The sequence below is a fragment of the Microcaecilia unicolor genome, chromosome 7 (assembly GCF_901765095.1).
Source record: "Microcaecilia unicolor chromosome 7, aMicUni1.1, whole genome shotgun sequence".
Taxonomy (NCBI): domain Eukaryota; kingdom Metazoa; phylum Chordata; class Amphibia; order Gymnophiona; family Siphonopidae; genus Microcaecilia; species Microcaecilia unicolor.
Window position 1 is genome coordinate 226,183,514 of NC_044037.1, and position 27,646 is coordinate 226,211,159.

Here is a 27,646-nt window from a genome sequence, read left to right on the forward strand (position 1 = left end):
TGTCGCCCCTCTTCCCTTCATGTGCAGCCTGTCGCCCCTCTTCTTCTCCCTTGGCGTGCAGCATTTCACTCATTTTCCACTGTGGTATTGTCTTCTCTTTTCCTACAGGTCCTGGAAGCTCTCTCCGCCCCCCAGTCCAGCACCTCTTTCCCTCTCCATGCACCCTCTCTTTACCAAAGTCATTGGATCTCTCTCTTTCCTAGTTGACTTCCCTGCCCAGCACCGCCTTCCCTACTTGCACCTCTCTCCTCCTTGACTTCTTGTGTCAGTTTTCAAAATTATTTCTCAGGTTTGCTTTTCCGTTTCTTCTCTCTTTTCTAGTCGTCTTCTTTTCCTTCCCTACATCTGTCTGCCACTGATCTGTTTTTTTTTTCAACTTTTCTCTTCTCTGCCTTTATATTTACCTATTTGATTTTACCCTAGTTCTCTTTCTCTCACCCTCTTTTTAGTGTCCTCATTTTTACCTCTCATCCCCTCTCCAAAATTCCCCTTGCTCCCTTAGTCTCTCTGCCTAGTCCTCTATTTCATAGTAACATAGTGGATGATGGCAGGTAAAGACCTGAACATTCTATCCGGTCTGCTCAATAGCCTCTGTGCAATCCCTCTCAACTCCTCACCTACCAGGCACGTCATTCATCTCCTCACCAGTCCCAGCTCCATCCCTATTTCTCCGTTCTTCTCTTGCCTCCACGCTATGCTTTTAATTTCTTACTCTGTGCCCCACTCATATTGTTTCTTTCACCACTTTTTTAAACCCCATTTCCACCCCACTCAAGGAGCAGCCTAGTGGTTAGTGCAGTGGACTTTGATCCTGGGAAACTGGGTTTGATTCCCACTGCGGCTCCTTGTGACTCTGGACAAGTCACGTAATCCTCCATTGCCCCAGGCACAACATAAGTACCTGTATAAAATATGTAAACCGCTTTGATTGTAACCACAGAAAGGCGGTATATCAAGTCCCATCCCCCCTTTCCCTTTCAGAGACCCATCATCCCCTTCCTCCAGTATCCCTCCTCAGGACCCCATCCCTTTTCAATGCCTTTCATCCTCTCTCTAGTCTATCAGGTCATTTACAATATGTCTCAGTCCCCCCCCCCCCCCCCCCCCCCCCCCCCCAGTTCATCCCCTCTGTCTTACCCCCTCACCATTACACATCCTCACTCATTCTGCCAACCCATCAACACACCCTCACTCTTACCCACTAATTGCCAGATCCTCCCTGTCCCCTCAAAAGTCTCTCTCCATCTCTTCCATCCATAGTCCTCCCCTAAATGCGCCTCAACTCAGTCCCCAATTCCCAGTCATCTGCTCTGATTCCCTAGCCTTGAGTCCCATCTTCTGCTCTTTCAAGAGTCTCCAGTCCATTTGACATTTTTTCTCTCTCTTTATCCACCATAATTCCCTCTGCATCCTGTTCTCTGTAGCACCTGCCCATTGTGTCCCTCCCCCTCCCTCTGTGTCCCTGCCCCTTCTACTTTTCAGCTGTTTCCCCTCATCCAAGGGCTGGCATCTCTTTATATTTCTCTTTTCATATTTGGGTCCAGTGACTTTCCCACTCTTCTCACCTGCCTCCTCCCCCCCCCCCCCCCCCCCCCCAGCATCTCTCTGTCTCTCCCCTTCCCTCCATTACTCCGGCCTCTCTCCCACTCTTTCTCAATACTTTATCCAATCTCTCTATCTCCAGGTCACCTCCCTCCCTGCCTTGTTTCCCTACCCACCCTGTACTGATCTGCTCTGCTCTCTCCCCCCTAAGTGCAGGCAGGTATCTTCCATCTGCGCAGCCCACCCCCCAGACCCAGCATCTTCCATCCTTGCCCCTTCCCCAGTATCTTCCCACCCACTCTAGCGCCCTCCACCACGAACCGGCATCTTCCACCCTTGCTCCCTCCCTGAACCAACATGTTCCACCCAAGCCTATGTCCCCCAGAACTGGCATCTTCCACCCACTCCTACCCCCCCCCCCCCAAACTGGCATCTATCTGCGCCCGCTCCCCCCCCCCCTTTCTCCTCTCTGACTCTCTTTCAACCTTCTCATTGAGTGCTAGCAGCATCAGTGATCCATGCAGGCCGCTCCCTGAAGCTTTTTTGTGCAGCTCCCGCCTATGCGGGGACAGGAAGTTGAATCAGAGGACATGGGAGCTGCAGAAAGAAAGCTTCCAGGATCAGCCTGCCTTGATCGCTGACACTGCTGGTACTGAATGAGAAGGTTGGAAAAGCGTTGGGGGAGAAAGAAAGGAATAAAAAGTTAGTGGACCTTGCTGGGGGGGGGGGGGGGGGTTGAAAGATGCTGATTTGGGCGGGGGACATGTGGTGCAGGTGGAAGATGCAGCATATTTCTGTAGAGGGGATCCTCATGGGATTCCTGCTGCACACTGGTTGAAAAATGCTGAACTACAATAATCATAGGATAGGAAAGACATTCACAGAAAAGAAAATAGAACCAATCGACAACCAATTATATCAATTCAAGAATGCTTCACGAGAAAAATTTACTGACAAGGAGAGAATGACACTTTATACAGAAATCCTGTGAGTCAGAAATCTTGTTCAAATAACCATTTCTTCATAGTCTTTTTAATTTCTTTAATAGAAGTAATGCTACATATAGTAACTAGTAAATCATTCCATGTAGCAGGAGCCGTAAAATAAAAGGCACAATGTCTTGTTGATTTGAGGTGTGGTCCGGGAAGGACCAACTGAAAATCATTTATTGAATATAAACCTCTAGCTGGGGTATATGGAATTGTGAGAGGCCAAATAATTTGGAACTCCCACTTTAAATGCCTTATAAGTAAGTAATAATTTGTAGGTGTGGTCCGGGAAGGACCAGTTGAAAATCATTTATTGAATATAAACCTCTAGCTGGGGTATATGGAATTGTGAGAGGCCAAATAATTTGGAACTCCCACTTTAAATGCCTTATAAGTAAGTAATAATTTGTAGGTGATCTTTTGTTCTGTAGTCAACCAGTACTTTTCTTTGAACATATAAGTAACATGATTGTGATTATATGGTGTGCACATTGAGGACTGGACCCTGATGCAGCTGGATGCGAAACATGCATGTTGGCCAGTGATCCTACAATTTGAAAACAAGCTAATTAGCATTATTTTTTAATAAAAAGCTGAACAAAATGTTTCATAAATATTTGGACAATTGCATCTAATATGAAGTTTAATTAAAGTTTAAGTAAAAATTTAAAGTAATTACAGACCAGTGAGGAGGCAAGCCAAGAGTATTTCTGGCTCTTGTGACACGAGTTGCCACTGAGGTCTTTGACTTTATGTAGCAAATCTGCTCTGAATGCTTTAAAAGTACTGTAAGCTATTGGTATACTAGGTTTGTTTAAATTTGTTTGTGCTTGGTTACGCCCGCCCAAGTTTTGGCCGATTAATTAGACACATCATTTGTCCAGCTGGGAAGTACAATCTGGCTATTCCTCTTCAACGACTACACTGGTTACCGATAGAACGTAGAATTAAAAATATTAGCATTGACACACAAGACTTTCTACATCTCCTTCACACTTGGCTAATCTAACTATCCTTGGCAGACAGCAGGTTAGTACTCCCACCTCCCTCAGTCTAGATGGAAATCTACTCGCTCCTCAGCCTTTTATTTCTTATCTCCTGCTCTCTGGAATTCCTTACCTCAACATCTGTGTTTGGAAACGTCTTACCTGCTTTTTTGGACTGCTCTGCCTTAAAAACATACCTTTTTTTTAATTAGTGTTTGATTCTCCTAGTGGTTAGGTGCTTCAGCTGGTTTCTGCAAACAGGTGGGATACTTTGGTAATGACACTTTATGTGAGTATTTTATAGACCTTATTTAAATGGATGATTCCTCCTTTCTGAGTGTGTTTTTGAGTGTGTTGGATGTTGGTATGTTTAAGTAGCTATTTTAGACTTTTGTTTGAATGGTTAGCTTTCCTCTCTGAGTAAGTTTTTTAGAGTGTCTGATATTTGTTCTCTCTTCTGTCATTTTATGGAGTTCCTTTCCTGATTTTACTGATTTTTGTGTGGATTGTGTGAATTTGCTTGGCAACCAGAATCGGTATATATAATCTACTATAATAACACTCACCCTCAACGTTCTGAGGACACTGACGTCAGTGAAGCCAAGCTCTTACTTCCTTCAAAAAGGTTCGAAGGTTCGTGGTGGTGAAGCCACCAAAATCGCTCTGGGCCCCACCCTCGAGGGCGGAGCAATGGCAGAACAACGAAGGGGTTGGCAGGGAGGGAGGCAGGGAGGCGGGGGTGGGTGGGAAATCATTCCGGGCCCTGCCCTCAAGGGCAGAGCAATGGCAGAACAACGAAGGGGTTGGCGGGGAGGGAGGCGGGGGGGGGGGGGAATCGCTCTGGGCCCCGCCCTCGAGGGCGGAGCAATGGCAGAACAACAAAGGGGTTGGCAGGGAGGCGGGGGGGGGGGGGGGGTGGGAAATCGCTCCGGGCCCCACCTTCGCGTCTAACGTCATGATGTTGGGGGCAGAGCAATGCCAGAACAACGAAGGGGTTGGCCAGGGAGGGAGGAGGGTGTTGGCGACGAAAACCTTGCTAGCGCCCGTTTCATTTGCTCTGAAACGGGCTTCTTTTACTAGTAAACAATAAAGTAATCCTTGTGTGCTTGGATTGATTGACCTTTTCTTGTGTGATTACATTCAGTTCTATATTATTGGAGCAACACCAAATAGGATAAAGATCCCTTACGTGTAAAACATCCAGGCCAAGAAGTAGGGGTGAACCAAGGAGGCACTCGCTGCCAAATGGGTAGAATACAAGTCTTTATTAGGCACCACTTATACATCAGACCCATCACTGCTGTGTTTCGACAGGAAACACCTGTCTGCCTCGGGGGTCGCTCACTCCAAGAAGAAATGTCTTATACGAGTAAGTGCAAAAACAGAACCTTAGAATATAGGAACTGCTTATTAGCAAACTTTGTTTGAACGCTGTCAAAATCGCCAAGAATCATACATCTACTCTTATAAGACATTTCCTGGTTTAGCTATGTTATTGGAGTTCATTTTCTGTCTGTACTTTTATTGATTTTATTTGTAAATTGCCTTGACTTGGTATCTTCAAATTTATCGCTCCATCAAATTTTTATTAAACATTATATATAGGTGCTTAATCTGTCCCTGCTGGTATCACAATCTGTTTTTTGTTTGTTTTGCTTTTTTGTGCCTGGGGCAATGGAGAATTAAATAACTTGCCAAGGGTCCCAAGGATCCACAGTGGGAATCAAACCCAGTTCCCCTGGTTCTCAGCTCACTGCAATAACCATTAGGCTACTCCTCTACTTCAGTGTGTGAGAGTTTATATGTCACAGCCTTCAAACAGACTACTGTTTTCTTAGTCTTAGGTGAAATGGTGGGTGTTATTAGTTTTATTAAATTGAAGTATGTTGCAGAATATATATATTTTTTGTAATGTTTTAGATGAAGAGCATTAAACTCTATAAGCAAGGAAGCAGAGCATTAAATATACAAGCATAAAATTGTCCTGTTCTTGACCAGTGTGTTTTTTTTTTTTTTTTTTTTTTTAAATAATTTTAGCTTCAACTAAAACATGCAGTTACTACAGCTGAAGTTAATCAGCTAAAAGAAAAGGTAAGTTTCAGTTAAATATATTCTGTCTTTATTCTTTCCAGTCCAGCATGTTGACAAAAGCTATACATAAGGGGGCAAAATAACTCTGATAATGAAACAGGACAAAATTTGACAGGGATGAAAAAGACCCATCAAGTTCAAAAATGGGCCAGATCAAACAGAATTCCAGAGGAATATGCTTCTCAAAGGTTGGCCTATTTCCATGGGAGAAGCAGTTCTAACCTGCGCAACATAGAAACAATAAAACATAACGGTTACAGAATTTCTCCTTTCAAACTATTTCCCTCCCCCCCCCCCCCCCCCAGCAATCCCCTCTTACACATACACCACTACCTCCATCCTCCAACTACCCTCACCCCCAAAAGTACTGCCTCATAACCATCTCTTCTGTCACGCAGAAACAACACAACTACACACAAAGGGGATCACAACAAGCAATACAGTAGATGGACTGGTGGGTTGCTGTGTGTGTCTCTGTGGGGGAGGGAACACTTTTTCTCCCCAAGTCTTGCTGAATACCTTCCTGATGTGACCCTGTTGTATAACATCTAATTCTCCGAGGACAAGCAGGCTGCTTGTTCTCACGACTGGGTTGACGTCCACGGCAGCCCCCACAAACCGTAACAAAACTTCGCGGGCGGTCCCGCACGCAGGGCACGCCCACCGCGCATGCGCTGCCGTCTTCCCGCCCGTGCGCGACCGTTCCCGCTCAGTTTTTTTCTATTCCGCGCTGGAGACGTGTTATCGTTTCTCTCTTTGTCAGCCCCGGAACCCGGATTACGGGCTAGCCGCGGCTTTTTTTCTGTTTAGCGTACGCGTTCGCGTATTTTTTTCTACCGAATTAAAAAAATAAAAGTGTCCTCGTCGTCGTTAGCCGCGAGGGCGCTTCGTTGTGGCCGTGCGGTCGTTTCCTCCATTGGGGGAATGACCTCCTGTATGCTTATCCTCCCATACCTTTGGTGGGGAAGACCTTTGCTGAAGCTCAAGCAAGACCAAGGCACCATGATTCTGATAGCGCCTTTTTGGCCCCGTCAGATCTGGTTCCCTCTACTTCTGGAGTTGTCCTCCGAAGAACCGTGGAGATTGGAGTGTTTTCTGACTCTCATTTCGCAGAACGACTGAGCGCTTCTGCACCCCAACCTTCATTCTCTGGCTCTCACGGCCTGGATGTTGAGGGCGTAGACTTTGCTTCGTTAGGTCTGTCTGAGGGTGTCTCCCATGTCTTGCTTGCCTCTAGAAAGGATTCCACTAAAAAGTTACTTTTTCAAGTGGAGGAGGTTTGTCGTTTGGTGTGAGAGCAAGGCCCTAGAACCTCGTTCTTGTCCTGCACAGAACCTGCTTAAATACCTTCTGCACTTATCAGAGTCTGGTCTCAAGACTAACTCAGTAAGGAATCACCTTAGTGCGATTAGTGCTTACCATTATCGAGGGTAAAGCCATCTCTGGAGAGCCTTTAGTCGTTCGATTCATGAGAGGCTTGCTTTTGTCAAGGCCCCCTGTCAAGCCTCCTGCAGTGTCATGGGATCTCAACATTGTCCTCACCCAGCTGATGAAACCTCCTTTTGAGCCACTGAATTCATGCCATCTGAAGTACTTGACCTGGAAGGTCATTTTCTTGGTGGCAGTTGCTTCAGCTCGTAGAGTCAGTGAGCTGCAAGCCCTGGTAGCTCATGCTTCTTATACCAAATTTCATCACAACAGAGTAGTACTCCGCACTCACCCTAAGTTCCTGCCAAAGATGGAGTCGGAGTTCCATCTTAACCAGTCAGTTGTCTTGCCAACATTCTTTCCCAGACCGCATACCCGCCCTGCTGAACGTCAGTTGCACACATTGGACTGCAAGCGAGCGTTGGCCTTCTATCTGGAGCGGACACAGCCCCACAGACAGTCCGCCCAATTGTTTATTTCTTTTGACCCCAATAGGAAGGGGGTCGCTGTCGGGAAACGCACCATCTCCAATTGGCTAGCAGATTGCATTTCCTTCACTTACGCCCAGGCTGGGCTGGCTCTTGAGGGTCATGTCACGGCTCATAGTGTTAGAGCCATGGCAGCGTCAGTGGCCCACTTAGCCACTATTGAAGAGATTTGCAAGGCTGCGACGTGGTCATCTGTCCACACATTCACATCACATTACTGCCTCCAGCAGGATACCCGACGCGACAGTCGGTTCGGGCAGTCGGTGCTGCAGAATATGTTTGGGGTTTGAATCCAACTCCACCCTCCAGGACCCGATTTTGTTCTGTTCAGGCTGCACTCTCAGTTAGTTGTTCTTCGTAGGTCAATTTCTGTTATGCCCTCGCCGTTGCGAGGTTCAATTGACCTGGGTTCTTGTTTTGAGTGAGCCTGAGAGCTAGGGATACCCCAGTCGTGAGAACAAGCAGCCTGCTTGTCCTATGTTACTATGTTATTGAATTACCCCCTTGTAATGCTGTTTTGTCATCTAGAAAATATCTCGTCTTACATTTCCCTGTCTGTAAGAATGTGAGATATAAAATAATTCACTCTGCTAATTTCTCCTATCAAGGCACCAAAATTTGGAATTCTCTTCCTAAATCAAATCAGGTTTACAGATGAATACCTAACTTTTAGAAGTCTTCTAAAAACACATTTCTTCAGTCTGGCCTTTCTGAATACAAAGAACTCTATTTGAATTTTACCCACACCCTTTTCTTAATCTCGTTTCCCATCTAGTCCTTTCTAATTATGCTCTCAACTATCCACCATTAATTATTTGTTTGTCCTTGAGATAGTCTAAATCCCTGGTTACTGCACATGTATCAATTTGCTTCTTGAACTTATTGTAATTTGTATTATATTCTATGCATTATGCTTTATTCACTTTATTGCTTGTAAGCCACATTGAACTGGAGTCTATTTCGAGCTAATGTGGGGTATAAATGTCATAAATAACAGTGGGATACAAGCGTTCATAAATCATAAAAATACTTCTATATATATTCACTTTACTCATATCTTCCAGTCAAACTGCAATTTTCTTTCTTTACATTATGCCTATTATAATAGTAGTCACCCCTTCCATGTGACTATTCACAGTGTTTGCTGTTAGTTTGCACAACTTGCACACAGTGGCAGGTAACAACTTTACATTGTTTCATTCCAAATACATCTAATTTTCTTGAATTATTCTTTAACCTTCATCCTTATCAATTATAAGGGGCAATGGTCTCCTTATTTCAACAATCCTTTTATCGTGTACACTATTTATATTCTGTTTTATTCTCAGGGTGGGTGGGCACTGGTAGAAGATGCCTGTTCTGGGTGGGGAACTGGCGTGGGTGGAAGATGCTTTTTTTTGGGGGGGGGGGGGGTGTAGGTGGAATATGCAAATTCAGGGAGGGGCAAGGATGGCATGTGCCTGTTCAGGGGATGGGGTCGCTGTTGTGGGTGGAAGATGCCCATCAGCTGAGTAGAGCAGTACAGGTGGGCAGGGAAACGAAGATGCATGACCAACAGGCAGGGAGGGAAAGAGATGCTGGGGAGTAAGAAGTGACCTGGAGATAAGAGAAAGATCAGTGAGAAACAGTGGGAGAGAGGCTGGAGTAATAAAGGGAAGGAGGGAGAGAGAAAGAGAGAGAGATGCTGGGGGAGGGGGGAAGGCAGATGAGCAGAGGGAAGAGTGGGAAAGTTGCTGGACCCAAAGATGGAAAGAGAAAAATCTATAGAGATACCTGCCCTTGAATGAGGGGAAAGAGCTGGTTAGTAGAAGGGGTTAGGGACATGGGGAGAGGTGGGGACACAGTGGGCAGGTGCTAGAGAAGACAGAATGGAAAAAAACAGATCAGTGGCAGATAGATGTAGAGAAGGAAAAGAAGAAAACTAGAGAAGAGAGAAGAAATGGAAAAGCAAACTTGGGAAATAATTTTGAAGACTGACACAAGGGGTCAAGGAAGGAGAGAAGTTCTGCATGAGGGGCAAGGAGGGAGGACTGTGCTGCATCAGGGGGCAAGGGGAGCGAGAGGTGTTGGGCAGGGAGGTCACTGGACGGGGGAGGGAGGGGGGAGAGAGAGTGCTCAACGACCTGCAGGGAATGAAGGAGGAGAAGAAAATATTACAGCGAAAATGAGTGAAATGTTGCACATATAGGGAAGGGAAGAGGTGAGATTCTGCACATAAGGGAAGGGAAGAGGTGAGGCATTCTGCACATAAGGGAAGAGGTGAGACATGCTGCACATAAGGGAAGGGAAGAAGGGAGACAGGTTGAACATGAAGGGAAGAGGGGAGATATGCACATAAGGGACTGGAAGAGGGGAGACGTGCACATAAGGGAAGGGAAATGAAAATGGTAACGGAATTCAAACATGCGTGGGATAAGCATAAAGGAATCCTGTGCAGAAGGAATGGATCCTCAGGAGCTTAGTCAAGATCGGGAGGCGGGGCTGGTGGTTGGGAGATGGGGATAGTGCTGGGCAGACTTATACGGTCTGTGCCAGAGCCGGTGGTGGGAGGCAAGGATAGTGCTGGGCAGACTTATACAGTCTGTGCCAGAGCCGGTGGTGGGAGGCGGGGCTGGTGGTTGGGAGGTGGGGATAGTGTTGGGCAGACTTATACGGTCTGTGCCAGAGCCGGTGGTTGGGAGGCGGGGCTGGTGGTTGGGAGGCGGGGCTGGTGGTTGGGAGGCGGGGATAGTGCTGGGCAGACTTATACGGGTCTGTGCCCTGAAGAGCACAGGTACAAATCAAAAGTAGGGTATACACAAAAAGTAGCACATATGAGTTATCTTGTTGGGCAGACTGGATGGACCGTGCAGGTCTTTATCTGCCGTCATCTACTATGTTATGTTACTATGGAAGAGGGGAGACAGACTGCACATGAAGGGAAGAGAAAGGGAAAACAAGATAGATTTGAGGAGGCGGCAGAGAAATTCATGAAAGCTGAATGTGAAAGATCAGTGCCAAACAGACAGAGGGCATTAGGTGAGAAAAAAATTTGCAAATGGAAAGGAGGCCCTGGAAACAGAGTTAAGAGCACAGACAGCGGGATGGAGAACCAAAGATTGGGAACAAGATGATTGGATTAATAAATTCACCAGACCACAAAGGTAGGAAAAATGATTTTATTTTAAGTTTAGTGATTGAATTATGTTGGTGTTGAGAATTTACATCTGTTGGCTTTATTTAGCACAGTACAGGAGGAGGTGCATTTCTTTCTATTTTTCCGTTGTTGCAAGATATGTAGAATCCACAATCTCTGCTTTTAGTTTTTGCATGTTTTTTTTTTTTTTTTTTTTTTGCGGTTCCCTATTTTGTATCAGGTGAAAGTCATGTTTGCATCTGCAACTGAGGTGAAGGATTCTGCTGGTATGTGGTGTTTGTGTAGGAATCTGTAACAGTCCGTCCTGCTCCAGTTTCCCAGTAGCAGGTATATTGGTGCTCTAATGTATTTCAGTAGCATAATTAAATGAAATAAGTACTACTGAAGGTTTCAGGTATGGATGGGGATGGGCAGGGATGGGTTATATTCCAGTGGTGTGCTTTAACAATTTTTGTGCCTCGTAAGTGTGTCGCGAGATTAAAAAAAAAGGTTGGAAATCACTGACAGAGTTTGACAAGGTGAAATCACAGCTTTACGGAAAACAAAAATTCTATACAACCTTTCTGTACTAGAAAAAGTGGCTATAAAAAGCCTATGAAATAACCAAAACATTACCATCAAACCTGCAGTCAAAGGAGGTGCTGTAGCAATTACACACAGAAGAGTTGAAAGCGCGCTCACAGTGCATGCTGTATACACATAGAGAAAACCTACTGTAGTACAAAGAAAAGAAAACCTCAGTCTGTCCCTCTTGTAGTGACATACAATCCAAAGAAAGAAAAACTGGCTGTAAATCTTTTATGATTTTCTCAGTACTCCAGGAGGATGTATTATTAAAAAAAATATTCCCAGCTCCACCAATGTTGGCTTTCTGACAACCAACAAATCATAAGCAAAAATGAGTGAAAAATAAACTCCCAATAGAAGCTCAAAAAGAAGAGAATGACACAAGTCCCTGCAATGTACCAAGCCGCAAGTTGTCACAGGACCCCACAGTTACCCACTTGGGAAAAATATTTAATATAAGGGACCTACTGATCCTATTCCTCAAATGGTGTATATATTCAGTTTATTTAAAACATTTCTAGGCGGGTTACAATAAAACAAACCCTAGTGGTTAGGGTGGTGGACTTTGGTCCTGAGGAACTGAGTTCGATTCCCACTTCAGGCACAGGCAGCTTTGTGACTCTGGGCAAGTCACTTAACCCTCCATTGCCCCAGGTACAAATAAGTACCTGTATACAATATGTAATCCGCATTGAGCCTGCCATGAGTGGGAAAACGCGGGGTACAAATGTAACAAAAAAAAAAAAAAAAAAACTTAGTCATTGACATGCGTTATATGAGAAAAGGAGCTAAAAAAAAAAAAAATAAAACATAAAACTTGAATAAACTGTTTTCAGCTGCTTCTTAAAAATAATTTCATAATATTTCTCAGGCTAATTATTCCACAACATTGGGCCTCTAATTGAAAATGCATCATTTCTTGTGATTCATAACGCCCCTCCAATTACCTGTTAAGCAAAGCAGTTGTTTTTATTCCAATCACAAGGCACAGGGAGGCCGATAAAAGCCTAAGCTGATGCAGAAAATGTGAAGAAGGAAATGGGACAGATGCTAAATTCAAGAATCAACTCGTATAGACACCAAAGCAAACCAAAGTTAAACGTGTGTGAGTGAGCATTTTTCAGAACCTGGGTATAGCACCAATTATATAATGGTCAGAATGCTAAGAAGTAACTTTAAAAAAAAATCTGGGAATGTAAGACCTTTGAAGTTAAGATGATATATTTGGCATCCATCTGGCAGGATTTCACAAGGATCTGGGTTTCCTATCACATTATTACTACTACTACTACTACTATTTAGCATTTCTATAGCGCTACAAGGCATACGCAGCGCTGCACAAACATAGAAGAAAGACAGTCCCTGCTCAAAGAGCTTACAATCTAATAGATAAACCATAAAATTGTACTGTTTTGTCACCTTTTGATTACCATTCACCTTGCCCTATTTCTCACTTCTACTCCTTCCCCTTTCCCTTGAGGGTTTTCATGTTTCTCTTTCTCTCATGAAAGCTGCTCACTTTCTTGGATAGTTCTTTGAAAATATTGATCTGGTATGTTTGGTTTTCTAACTTGCTCCAGATACTCAAATTTTCTTCCTGTAGATCAAAATTGATGGATTACCTTGTTCGCTTTTTTATAATTGTTTCCAATGCTCTTTCCTCCCGATATTCAAAAGCATTTAACCGGCCAAGAACGACACCTGGCCAGTAAATGACACTTAACTGGGTATCTGGTGATATTTAGTGCTAGCCGGTTATCCCCCACTGAATATTCCTGGTTAGTGACTGGGACGTAACTGGCTAGATCACGTGATATAGCCACTAATCTCTGACTATTCAGTGCATAGCTGGCTATTGTAAGCAGCCACATCGGGCTCCTTAAATATATGGAATATCTTTGGCCAGTTTAAACTTAACTAGCTGTCTCAGAATATCAACTTAGCCGGTTAAGTTTAAACCGGCCAAAAATAAACCGGATATTCAATACCAGTCACCGGAAATATCTACCTCGACCTGTTAAGGAAATTTCAAGCTTGGTTTTAGTGTGCATGTGTTCTGGATAAATATGTCTCTCTCAGGAGAGATGGGAAAGGGTTATATAAGAGGAGGCTGTTAGACTGAGGATGAGGCATGGGGTGTATCTGTGTAGGCAGGGGTGGTGGATAATGTGTTTGGAAGTGGAGGGTTTTGAGAATGTGGAGGGTGATGTATCGGAGGTATTGAAACACTTGAGGGCTTGGAGGTAGGATTTGGCTCCTCCATCAGGGTACTGATTTCCTGGCACAGCCTTGTCTTGAGCTGGTAATGTTTGGGGAACCTTCTAGCCTTGATCCAGCTACTGGTGGCTCTTTTTTGGCTGTTAGCTTGGGAAACCTTGCTAGTTGTGCTGTGTTTGCCACCATTTGTTCTTTTTTTGTCTCTGGCTGGTGAGTGAAGCATAGCAAACTCTGATAGTCCTGTTGCTACTTTTACTGCCAACAGCTGCTCCCCTTCTTTGCCTGGTGGGGGTTGAACACAGCTGGACTGGTAGTGCAGTGGTCTTTCCCCACTAGCACTTTTGTTTTTACATGTATGTTTTCTGCCTGCATGATGCTGCTCCGCTGCCTGAGGTGTCATTTTCAGACAGACAAAGCAAAAACATAAGTGTGTGTGTATTTTTAACTTATCACAAATTACACAAAACGAGAAGAATTTGAAAAAAAGTCAGACTCTGCGGAAAGTCATTGTAAGATTTGTCTCTAGTAGTCCACAAATATTAAAAATAAAAACATTTGGAGAGTAATTCTATAACTGGGTGCCTCCATTTAGATGCGTAGGTTCTGTTAAAGAATACTAGTATAATCTGGTATCAGTGCGCATAACATCTAGAGTTGGTGAATTTAAAGTATCTGTAAGTTGTGTGCATAAGTCAGACTCGTACCCCTGTCCCATGCTCAGTCCCATGTATGCCCCTTTCTAAATATAAGCTACACAAGTTTAAGCAGTTACGTTTAGAATAGCACTTAGGCAGAATATTACTGTTTACATGCCTGTGTGCGCACACAAGCAGATAAATGTGAGCATCTAGTTTATAGAATTGCCTTTCGCATGTATTTTGTTTTTACTGTTGCTGAGTGATAGACATTGGTTACCATAAAGGTTAAAAATGTTAATGTTACCAAAATTGCATGCCTGCTCTGTATTTTAGTATGAACCAGTTGGTTAACAAAATGTGTTGATAGAAATAATGTAACTCATCTTTTTTATGAGGACAAGCAGGCCAGTTGTATTCTCATATGTGGGTGACGTCATCCAACAGAGCAGAGTGCGAACGCTGCCTAGCATGTATTAGCTGAAGAAAGTTCTAGCAGTGTTCCGTCGTGCACGCACGGGTGCCTTCCTACCTGGCATGCAAGCGAGGGTCCATCATTCTCTTCCATGGAGCTAGGAGGACACATCTTTGCGATTTCCCTTCAGCGCATTTTTTGCTTCGCTGTTTCAAGTGTCTTGAGTGTGGACCTTTATCTCCTTTTACTTATTTTTCTTCAATATTTTAGTTTCTGTACCTTTCCCTGTTAAATCATACTTCTTTCTTTTTTATCTTTAGGTCCACTTCAGCCTGAATACCTGCCTTGATTTGAGTTATGTCCCATTTGTTCTCAAGATTGAGTTTAATTTGGTCATGATTCTTTTCTTGGTATCTAAGATCCTCCAGTGATTTCAAGAGTTGCACCCAATATAATGGGGTGATTTCTATAACAGACCCATGCAATTAGTGCATTGGGTGCTTAGGGCCTAACCAACAGGATGATTCTCTGTTTAAAAATGCATTTGAAAGATAGAAAAATACAGGCAGATAAAGACCATATGACCTATCCAGTCTGCCCATCCATGCCGTCTACTCTCCCTATCACTTCCTTAAAGATCCTATGTACTTTCCCAAGCTCTGTTGAATTCAGGTACTGTTTTTGTCTCCACTTCTTCCACCGATAGGTAATTCCATAAATTCACCACCCTTTCTTTGAAGAAATATTTCCTTAGGTTAGAGTCTGTCCCCTTTCACCTTCATCCTATGCCCTCTTGTTCCAAAGTTTCCTTTCAATTGAAACACACCTCCTGTGTGCATTTATGCTACATAGGTATTTAAATATCTCTCTCATATCTTCCCTCTCCTGCCTTTCTTTCAAAGTATACATATTGATATCTTTGTCTACCCCCATATGCTTTATGACAAAGATCACTGACCATTTTAGTAGCCACCCTCTGGACCGACTCGATCCTGTTTATATCTTTTTGAAGGTGCAGTCTCTGGAGTTGTACACAATATTCAAAAATAAGGTCTCACCAGAGTCTTCTACAGGGGCATCATCACCTCCTTTTTCCTACTGGCTATTCCTCTCCCTAATCATCCTTCTAGCTTTTGCCGTCACCTCTTCCACCTGTTTGGCCACACCACTGGTAACATCTTTTTCCTCAGAATGAGCTCCATTTACCACTACCCTCTGTCGCCTTCCACTCAAGCAGTTCCTAATCCAGTCAGTCACTTTAAGGTCCATACCAAGGGCACTCAGTTTATTTATTAGTCATCCATGTGGAACTGTCAAAGGCTTTGCAAAAACCTAAATACACCACATCTAGCGTTCTCCCTTGATCGAACTCTCTGGTCATCCAGTCAAAGAAATTAATCAGGTTTGTCTGACACAACCTGTCTCTAATGAAACCATGTTGCCTTGGGTCTTGAAATTCATTGGATTCCAAAAACTATTCTGTTTTTTAAAAAGCGTTTCCATTAATTTACTTACCACAGAAGTTTGACTTCGGCCTGTAGTTCCCAGCCTCTTCCTTACTTCTGCCTTTGTGAAGGGGGACCACATTTGCTTTTCTCCAGTCCTCCGGGACCACTCCCAACTCTAGAGAAACATTAGAAAGGTCGGCCAGGGGAGCCGCTAGAACTTCCCTAAGTTCCTTCAATACCCTCGGATGTATGCCATCCGGCCCCATTGCTTTGTTGCTTTGTCTACCTTTTAGGTTAGCCATCTCTTTACAAACAGAGTCTTCTGAAAATCATTCAAGGATTACTACCCTTTCATTCCTGTTTGTTTGTCTTCTGTGGTCCTGCTCCTGGCCCTTCAGCTGTCATCACGGAACAGAAATATTTGTTAAGCAGTTCCACCTTATCTTTTACATATTCCTTCTCTTCTCCTTTGAGTCTCACAATGCCACTTGTGTACTTCCTCTTATCACTAACATATCTAAAAAATGTCTTTGTTTCCCCCCCCCCCCCCCCCCCCCCCATTTTACCGTATTGGCTATTTTTTCTTCCATTTGCATCTCTGGTTTCCTGACTACTCTACCAGCTTCTCTTAGCTTTTCCAGATATTGTTGCCTGCCTTCCTCTTTCTGCGATCTCTTTTTTATTTTATAAAGGCTAATCTCTTTTTCCTTATATTTTTAGGTACTGCTTTTGAGGACACAAAGAGGGGCATAATCGAACAGAAACGCCTATCTCCATGGGCGTTTATTTCCGAGAATGGGTCCGTGAAGGGGCGGGCCGAACCGTATTTTTGAAAAAAATAGACGTTTTTGAGCTGGGCGTTTGTTGGTTTTTTTTAGCGATATTGGAAACTAAAAATGCCCAGCTCAAAAACGTCCTAATCCGAGCCATTTGGTTGTGGGAGGGGCCACGATTCATAGTACACTGGCCCCCCTGATATGCCAGGACACCAACTGGGCACCCTAGGTCAGTGCGGTGGACTTCAGAAAAAGCTCCCACATGCATAGCTCCCTTACCACAGGTGCTGAGCTCCCAACCCCCTCCCCCAAAACCCACTACCCACAAATGTACAACACTACCATAGCTCTTAGGGGTGAAGGGGGCACCTAAATGTGGGTACAGTGGGTTTTGGAGGCCTCCCATTTACCAGCACAAGTGTTACAGGTGGTGGGGGGGGGGGGGGGGGGGATGGGCCTGGGGCCCACCTGGCTGAAGTGCACTGCGGTACCCACTAAAAGTGCTCCAGGGACCTGCATACACGTAGGCCTCTAGGACTGGTTGCTGCTATATAACATTGGCACAGCAGTTGACACCTGAAGACTAATTTCTCTGAAAATGTCCTTTATTGGAATAACCGCCTTTACTCACAGTTAACTGCAGATCAGAGGTTGTGCCCCACTCGCAACGAGTCTCCCTGGTACTGAGATGAGCAGTAGGTCAGAGCTGGCAGAATGGTGTACAATGCCCTCTTTCAGCCACATTCAAGGTAAGAACTAAGTTGTCTAACGTGGCTAACACAGGAAAGGGAACTAAAACTGGCTTACAAAAATGGCCACTACCGCATGGACTACAAGAGGAAACACAACAGGGCACACTCTGACCCAGTAGGCAGGGGGAAAAGCACCATGGGAGAAGAGCCTACCAACTACCAACATCTTGAGACTGTAACACAAGCTAATGAAATCACGGAGCCCACTACCCTACACCCACCACAATGCAATGCTGATGTGACCCTGTACTGCACCCGAGAGCCACATCTGACCTAGGGAAAGGCTGTGACAGGATCGAACACGTTCTGCTGTCATGGAGGTGGGTATGGCATTTGAGGCTGGCATACAGGCTGGAAAAAAAGTTTTTAAAGTGGGTTTTTTTTGGTGGGAGGGGATTAGTGACCACTGGAGGAGTCCGGGGAGGTCATCCCCGATTCCTTCCAGTGGTCATCTGGGCAGTTGGAGCACTTTTTTGGGACTTGTTCGTGAAAAAAAAGGGTCCACAAAAAGTGACCCAAAATCGCAGTAAAAACGCCTTTTTTTTTTTTCGATTATCAGCTAAAGATGCCCATCTCTCCTCGGCTGATAACCACGCCCCAGTTCCGCCTCCACCACGCCTCCGACACGCCCCATCAACTTTATTCGTTTCCGCGACGGAGTGCAGTTGGACACGGCCAAAATCAGCTTTCGATTATACCGATTTGGGCGCCTTTGCGAGACAAACGTCTATCTCCCGATTTAGGTCGCACTATAGGCGTTTTTCTCTTTTGAAAATAAGCTGGAAAGTGTGTCATATCCAGGAGGAGAAACTTTTGGCTCCTCGAACGCAGGTCCATTGACATCAGCACCAAAAGCATCGACCTCGATCGCTTCACAGACTGTATCAACCACTGGGAGTGCTCTGGATCGGGCATTGATAGCAGGCCCCAGGACCAGTCAGCGTCATACCCAACACAGAGGACATGTACGGGTTCAACATTAGCACTGATGGACCACGGTGCTGAGTGGCAAGCATCATTTTCGGTCCTTTTCAAAGCATGGTACTGGCAGTACTGGAACATCCAAGTCACTGTTACCCAAGAAGCGCAGTACTGATAGGACCACTCCCCATTTTTAGTGGAGGTGTTGGTGTACCAGTGTTCGGACAACCAGCTTCCCACTTCCGGCTTGACAGCAACACTTGTCCAGGCTATTTGTGAACAGGCTCTCCAGCCTTTGCCAGTGCCTGTTTTCTGAGAGGTACCCGAGCCATGCTTAGGGAAGGGCTGGCACAGATGTTCCAGCTGCACTCCACTCGGGCATTGAGGACACTTGAGCCAGCTGCATCTTTAGCTTCAGGGCGGCCTGAGTGCCAGATTCTGCCTCCAGAGTAGTCTTCACCGGCACCTTAACAGGCATCACAGTCAACCCATGCAGTATCACCCTCAACATCGAGTTAGCAAGCTTCCAGAGCCTGAGGGGTTAGAGCTGTACCTTGGCACCCTTCGGGGCATGGGCAGGATCTCACTGAGCTGGGGCAGACAGACTCAGTCTGTTCAGAGTATTTTGAGGAGTCTGATCTGGACCATTTGGTTGGCTGGTATGCAACGACTTGGTCGGACCACTTTAAGTTGCAGTTTTCCTTGCGTTGGCAAACCTCAGGCCTCCCCCAGCCCCATCAAATCCAACAATACAACACTAGAGGCGTCATTGATCCCAGCCTGTTCTGGAAGTCCCTTTACAGTTGCGGCGTGGACTTGCAGCCAACCACGCCAACCTATCTCTCTGACTGGGAGAACCACTGCAAGGTTGTGCTGGACCATGTTGCACCTACCCATCTCAAGACTTCCCACATCCGCAACTCTACACCCTGGTTCTCGGCTGATCTCAGAGCCTTAAAAACAGAGACTAGACGTCTGGAAAGAGCCTGGCGGAAGTCGAATGTTGAGTTGGGTGCTTGGAAAGGCAGTCACCGCAGGTATAAGTATGCCATCCGTCAAGCAAAGCGAAAGTACTTTTCTGCTACACTACAGTTTGCTGGCCGGGACATCACAAAGATATACCAGCTGATAAACTCTTTCCTTGATACCCGTACTCTAGAATTCTCCAGTGCTGATCTTCCTTCTGCTTCCCAACTTGCAATTTATTTCAATGAGAAAATACTGACCCTACGGTCTTCAACTGTGAGCTGCCTCTCTGATGTGGATGACTTCCTGGAATCTTTGACTATGCCAACGGGTGTCTGCCCAGCAGATCACATTTGGACCAAATTCTCCCGCTTACCACTTGACAAGGTAACCGCTGCTTTACTTAAGTTCTCCAACAAACCCTGTAGATTGGATGTTTGTCCGACTCATCTCCTGAAAGCTGCACCGAAGTGTTTTGTTGAAGATCTGACTACTTACCTCAACTTCATGTTAAGTGCTGGATCTTTCCCGCCAGGCCATGGTAATATCCTTCTCACCCGTTCCGAAGAATCTAAACATTAAACCAGACGTCGTCTCTAACTATCGCCCAGTGGCTTCGATTCCCCTAGTTACCAAGTTAATGGAGAGTATGGTCAACATCCAGCTCAACGACTTCCTGACTGCCTTCGATATCCTACACCCCTCTGTCTGGTTTCCGAGCTCAATATAGCACCGAGACTGTCCTGGTCACCCTCTTATCTAACTTTAAGCAAGAGCTATCCATTGGTCGGAAGGTTTTACTGCTTCAATTTGACATGTCTAGTGACTTCGATATGGTGGACCATGAAATCTTGCTTCATCTGCTGGACTCTTGGTATAGGAGGTCCTGTCTTACACTGGTTCGCGGGCTTTTTAACAACAAGAACTTACCAGGTCTCAGTGAACTCAGTTACTTCTGATCCGTGGAAGGCCTCCTGTGGGGTTCCGCAGGGCTCCCCACTTTCACCAGCCTTATTCAATATTATGTTGTTGCCTTTAGCTGCTGCTCTCGCAAAATTGGACCTTAACCCTTTCATCTATGCCGACGATATTACAGTCTACATTTCCTTTCGCACCACCGTGTCAGAAATTGTTCACCTCATTGATGCCTGTTTCTCCACCTTAGAACATTGGGCTCAGGTCTTCCGTTTCAAATTAAACAAGGACAAAACACAGTGTCTCATCCTCTCGTCCATCCACACTCCAGTAACTGACATGATGCTCCCAGTATTGGGCTCTGTCCTTCCGAATGCCACAAGCCTGCGACTTTTAGGAGTGCAACTGGACACACACCTCCAGCTGGACAATCATGTGCACTTGGTCACCAAAAAAATGTTTCACGCCATGTGGAGGCTTCGGCGTATCAGATACTTCCTTCCTAGAGATTTGTTCCGCACACTTGTCCACTGGCTTGTCCTTTCCCACTTGGACTACTGCAGCGGAATTTACGCGGGCTGCCAGGCCTATCTGTTGAAAAAGTTCCAAACAGTTCAGAACACTGCTGCGAGACTCATCCTGAGAGAGCAACGCTTTGCACATGCTGAACCCTTACGGTTCAAATTGCACTGGCTGCCTGTTCAGGAGCGCATTGCCTTTAAACTCTGCTCCTTGACCCATAAAATTATCTATGGGTTTGCCCCGGAGTATATGCACCCCTTTATCAACCTCCCACCCAGGAATGCCAACCCTGCTGCTCGTTCCTTCCTCCACCTTCACTTCCCAAATTGTAAGGGTGTCAAGTACAAGAGGATCTTCGCCTCATCTTTCCGCTATTGGAGTCCTAAACACTGGAATTCTCTCCCGCAACACCTTAAAACTCAAGCGGACCACGCCCTCTTCAAGAAGTTGTTGAAGACCTACTTCTTTGCCAAGACCTACTCCTCACTTTATACCGCTGCTTGATGCACCCTCCCTGGCTCCTACTCTGCTAGTTCACCCTGTTAGATGCTTCTCTCCCTGCATACTCCTTGTATATTCTTCTAAGTTTTCCTATTCTGTATTTTATTTAATGTTTGTAAGCCGCATTGTGCCTGCGTGAGTGGGAAAATGTGGGATATAAGTGAACAATAAATAAATAAATAAAATTGTATCCCTTCTGATCCATCCCTGCTACAAGAGAAGCTTAAATCCCCACCTGAGGGTCTCTGTTTCACTGGTTTTGTAAAGGAGATGGTGTCTGCTGTCCCATTTAAGTTGGAGACCGAGGAGGAGCCCAGGGCAATCATTCTTGGACTATGAATCTTCTCCCAAGGAAAGGGGGTTCACGGTTTCGTTACACTCTATCCTGAAGGATGCACTGATGAGAACTGGGAATCTCCCCTCTCAAAGCAGGTCGTGTCAAAGAAGGTGGATACACAATATCATATCCAAAAGGCTCCCGGATTCGAAAGGTCACGTATTGCCTCACTACTCAATTGGTAGTCGAATCTGCCCCCAAACGGGCCAGGAGAACTCATTCCTCGGCTCCCCTCAGGTGGAGAGGCCAGAACTCTGGACTCGTTTGGAAGAAAGCTTTATCAGGCCTCGATGCTCATTTGCCCAAATCCAGACCTACCAGCTCTACGCAAATCTTTGACATCTTTGATGCACAGTGCGCTTAGTCTCGTGGACTTTCTCCCTCAGGACCATGCTGCAGAGCTTCGCTAGTTGGCCAAGAAACAGCTGGAGTGCAGGATGTATCAGGCCAGGGGCACCTATGATAATTTTGATATTGTGTCCAGGCTCTCTGCCATGGGTGTGGGGATCCATAGACTCTCATGGCTACGTGTCACTGTCTTAGTAGCAGCTGTTCCAAGAGATTGGCGAACGTACTTTGCCGAGGTAACAACTGTTTTGGGGACAAGGTGGAGGAAGTTGCTGACCTCATCAAGAAACACTAACAACATTCAGTCCCTTTCTCGGCAGCCTCCAGCTGCATCTTCCTCTAATTGGGGGTTCTGGAGTGAGACCCTGCTACGCTCAAAGGTGTAGGTTTCCTTCACTTTTCCGCTGTGCTTAGCAGTCCCAGCCACACCAGCCACGGACCCAGAAACCTTAACTGGCTCCTCAGTCAAAGCAAGTGATGAACTTTTTATTGGCTTCAGGAGAGCATAGCCGCAGTCCAAGTTACCATCTCAGATGGCCTACCAGTAAGGGTGAGGCTGAATTTTTTTTCCATCAGAGAGTGACCCCTTTTAACCTCCAACCGGTGGGTTCTTTAAGTAGTCTGTTTCAGTTAACACACTTCATTTGCATCAGAAACTACCAAATTGCCCACCGAGAGCATCATTCATCAGCTTTCAGCACAAGCAGGTACTTGTTGAGGAAATCTCTTCCCTTCCCCTGGCCAGTGCAGTTGAACCTGTGCCACCAGAGGACGAAGGAAAGGGATTCTATTTCAGGTACTTCTTGTGCCAAAAAAGTTGGGGTAATTTCATCCCATCCTAAACCTAAGGGACCTGAACAAATTCCTAGTCAAAGAAAAGTTCTATATGATCTCCCTGGGCACGCTTCTCCCAATGATTCAGGAAAAAGGTTTGTTATAAAGTTGAAGTATGCTTACACCCACATTTCAGTCCCTGTTACAGGATGTATCTCAGAGTTTGGGTAGGGAAGCACTACTACCAAAATTGCATTCTTCCTTTTGGCCTTGTGTCAACAACCAGGGTCTTTACCAAATGCCTAGCATTAGTTTTGGCATCGCTACATAGACTGGGAGTTTGTTTTTTTTCTCTACCTGGACGATTGGCTGGTTGAGTATGTCACAAGAAGGTGTGTGGGAATTCATGCAGGGAAGTATTTGGGTGCTAGAGCTACTAGGGTTCGTCAGAGAAGTGGGAAACTACAGACCGGTAAGCCTCTTTGGTTATTGGAAAAGTAATGGAAGGAAAGAATAGTGAATTTCCTGGAATCCAATGAGTTACAAGATCTGAGGCAACATGGTTTTACCGAAGGTAAATCGTGCCAAACAATTTAATTTAATTTTAATTTAATCAAAATTGTTTGAGTGACCAGAGAATTGTATTGAGGATGTAATCTACTTGAATTTTAGCAAAGCCTTTGACATGATTTCTCATATGATGCTTTAAAATAAACTTGATAGGCTGAAGTTAGGTCCCAAAGTTGTGAGCTGGATTAGAAACTGGATGACAGACAGACACCAGAGTGTGGCAGTCAATGGAATTTACTTGGAGGAAGGAAAAGTGAGTAGTGGAGTGCCTCAGGGATCAGTACTGGGGCCAATTCTATTCAGTATATTTGTGAGTGACATTGCCGAAGGATTAAAAAGTAAGATTTGTCTTTTGCGGATGATACCAAGATTTGTAACAGAGTGGACACCCCGGCGGGAGTGGAAAACATGAAATGGGATCTGCAAAAGTTAGAAGAATGGTCTAATGTTTGGTAGCTAAAATTTAACGTAAAGAAGTGCAAAGTGAATATATTTGGGGAGTAGAAATCCAAGGGAGCCATATGTCCTAGGAGGTTAGAGGCTGATATGCACAGACAGGGAGAGAGACCTTGGGGTGATGGTGTCCATGGATATTAAAGCAACAAAACAGCGTGAGAAGGCAGTGGCCTTAGCCAAAAGGATGCTTGGCTGCATAGAGAGAGGAGTAACCAATAGAAGAAATGTGTTGTTGATACTCTTGTACAAGTCACTGGTGAGGCCTCACCTGGAGTAGTGTGTTCAATTTTCCATGCTGTATCTTGCTAAAGATGTAAAAAGACTAGAAGCGGTCCACAGGAAGGTGACAAAAATGATATGGGGCTTGCACCGTAAGACATATGAGTGAGACTGGAAGACCTGAATATCTATAGCTTTCAGGAAAAAAAGGGACAGGGGAAATATGATACAGACATTTAAATACTTGAAAGGTATTAATATAGAAACAATTCTTTTCCATTTAAAGGAAGTGGTAAAACTAGAGGACATAAACTGAGGTTGTGGGGTGGTAGACTTAGGAGTAATACCAGAAAATTCTTTTTCACAGAAAGGGTGGTTTATGCCTGGAATGCCTTCCCAAGGGAGGTGGAGAGACAAAAATGGTGATGGAATTTAAAAAGGTGTGGGATGAACACACAGAATCTCTATTTAGAAAATGTATGGTATAAAACAAACAAAAAAAACTTAAATGGGCGCAGATTTGTGGATGTGTGAGTGACGCTTGGACGGTGACTCAAGCTGTGAAGAACTAATGCCAGTGCCGGTTAAATTTTGTAGGTCTCTGTTCTGTAAATGACAATCCAGTTTAGGATGGGCTGGAAAGGGCTTCAGAGACAACTTTAGTAACTAGAACCGAGGACAGTGCTGGGCAGACTTTTACGGTCTGGGTTCCGCAAATAAGACAAATTGGCTGGAGTGGGCTTTGATGGCTACTCCAGTAGTTGAAACATAAGAACAGAGCCAGGCAGGTTTCTACAGTCTATGTCCCAGAAACACCAAAGAAAGGCCACGATCAAGTATATAATATCATGTTCGTTGTCGATTTAATCATGAATTGATAAGTGTGACTGTTGGGCAGACTGGATGGACTGTTCAGGTCTATCTGCCATCACTTACTATGTTATTGTGTTATAAACTACCCCAAGTCCCATCTGTACCCAGTACAATTGGAATACATAGTAGCCCTGCTTGATACAGTGCAAGATGGGGGAGCTCATGTAGATGAGCTTCACACCCAAGGGACATAGTCTGCTTAGGAAACAAATCTCCATATCAACCTCTTGGAGCTAAGGGCCACATGGAACGCTCTAAGAGATTTCAGGGATCTCTTACTTCAGACAACCAAGTTACAGTGTACTATGTGAACAGTCGGGGATATGGGCTCATACCCTTGTGTCAGGAGGCAGTGGAGATATGGTAGTGGGCTATCCTTTACAGGATGGTCCTACAGGCCATGTAACTCTCTGGAAGGAAAACAGCCTGGTGGACAGACTGAGCAGAGTGATGCAACCTCATGAGTGCTCTCTCATCATGGGCACAGTCCATAAGATTTTCCTGAAGTGGAGCACCCTCTCATCTCAACAGTGTCCCTCGGTTCTGTTTCAGGTTCCAGTTGCATGGCAGAGTAGAGTCTTATGCCTGCCTCCTACATTGGTGGGAGGGAGGGGGTGACTTCTTTTCAGTAGTACCACTGGGATTTGAACTGGCCACCTCTGGATTACAAGCCCAGCGCTCTAACCACTTGGCCACAGCTCCGCTTGGGGGTGACTTCTATATGTGTATCCTCCCCTACCTCTCATAGAGAAGACTTTGCTGAAACTCAGTCAAGAACAGGAAACCATGATCCTGATCACCCTGTACTGGCCAAAGCAGATCTGGTTCGCACTTCTTCTGAAGTTGTCCTCAGAAGAACCATGGAGATTGGAGTGTTTTACAACCCTCGTCACACAGAATGAAGGGTCCTTTATGTACCCCAACCTGGCTCTCATGGCCTGGATGTTGAGAGCATAGAATTTCAGTCCTTGAATATGCCTGAGGGTGTCTCCAGAATCTTGCTCGCTTCCAGGAAAGATTTCACTAAGAGATGTTATTCTTTTATATGTAGGAGGTTTGCAGTCTGGTGTGAGGGCAAGGCCCTAGATCCTCTTACTTGCCCTGCACAAATACTGATTGAATACCTTCTGCACCTCTGAGTCTGGTTTAAAAATCAACTCTGTAAGGGCACACCTCAGTGCAATCAGTGCTTATCTTCGTGTAGAGGGTAAACCCATCTCTGTACAGTCTCTAGTTTGATTCATGAGAGGGTTTGCTGTTGACGAAGGCCCCAGTCAAACCTCCTACTGTCTCATGGGATCTCAATGTTGTTCTTACTCAGCTAATGAAAGCTCTTTTTGAGTCACTTGTCTCCTGGCTGTTTCCTAGCATTTTATGGCACACCCTTTCATTTTTTTTTATTTTGTCCTACCAGTTAGCTAAAGCAATATATCTAGCTCTCATACACATAAACATCTGAAATATCTGACCTGTAAAGTTGTTTTTTTGGTGGCGGTCACTTAGGCCAGTGAGCTTCAGGCCCAAGTAGCTGATCCGCCTTACACAAAATTTCATCATAACAGAGTAGCTCTTCACCTTAGGAAGGAACTTAGGGTATGTGCAGGTTCAGAGCTCTGTCTTAACCAGTGAATTGTTCTGCCAACATTTTTCCCCAGACCTCACGCCCATCCTGGTGAAAGCGCACTACATACCTTAGACTGCAAGCAAGCTTTAGCCTTCTATCTGAAGTGGACTAAAGCTCATAGACAATCCACCCAACTTTTTGTTTCTTTTGATCCAAGCAGGAAGAAGGGGGTGTGTGGCCATTGGCAAACACACAATTTCCAGTTGGCTAGCAGATTTCATCTCCCTCGCTTACACCATATGTGGGCCGACTCTCGGGGGCCATATCATGGCTACGTCAGCCAATTTGAGATCAGACTCCATTGAGCAGATGTGCAAGGCTGCAATGTGGTCTTCAGTCCACACACTCACATCACCCTTCTAGGCCTAGTTTTGTTCTGTTCCAGGCTGCACCTTCACAACCAGTTTGTATATAATTTCAGGTTAATTTACTTTGATGTTTTGAGTCCCTGTTGTCCTCATGTTGTTGTTTTCGGTGAACCTGGTTGCTAGAAATTCATCACATCTGAGTGTGTGACCCCTGAGGCAGGCAGTCTCTGCAGCTGAAACACGGTCCCGTATAGGGTCTCAGTACATGTTCTTTTCCAATAAATTATTTACTGATATGTTGAAGAACATTGTCCCTACTTCTTTCTGTTTGTGGTTTCCTGTGTAAGGATTTATCTTTTGGTTCATTTTTATTGTTGTAGCTAGGAATTCCCACATTTGAGAATACACCTGGCCTGCTTGTCTTCAGAGAAGGTGAGGTTACCTGTAGCAGGTATACTCTGAGGTCAGCAGGCCAAGTATTCTCACATACCCTTCCACCTTCCCTAGGAATTGTCTTTTACAGCTATATGTTTTGACTGATGGACCCATTCTCGCACGTCAGGCGGGAAGTCACCTACACATGCTCAGTGACACTGCTAGAACTTTCTTTAACAAATACACACTAGGCAGTGTCCACACTTGGCTCCGTCAGATGACATCACCCACATGTGAGGATACTTGGCCTGTTCTCGGAGAGCACCTGCTACAGGTGAGTAACTTTGCTTTATCACAAAATGATAATGCATTATGCTGTGCTGAGAACTTGGAAGATGTGCAAAGAAGGGTAAAGAATTAATAATTAAAATGGCAATTTTACTTTAAAAGTTAATTACAAATGTAAT

General features: G+C 45.0%; 1 protein-coding gene across 1 annotated transcript in view; it reads left to right on the forward strand.

Moving 5' to 3' along the window:
- Positions 1-27,646, forward strand: part of LOC115473968 (neurabin-1-like) — a 337,573-nt gene that overhangs the window by 124,312 nt on the left and 185,615 nt on the right. Inside the window, exon 8 of the mRNA XM_030209200.1 lies at positions 5,555-5,608. Within this exon, the coding sequence (XP_030065060.1) occupies positions 5,555-5,608 (54 nt within the window). The remainder of the gene's footprint in view (positions 1-5,554; positions 5,609-27,646) is intronic.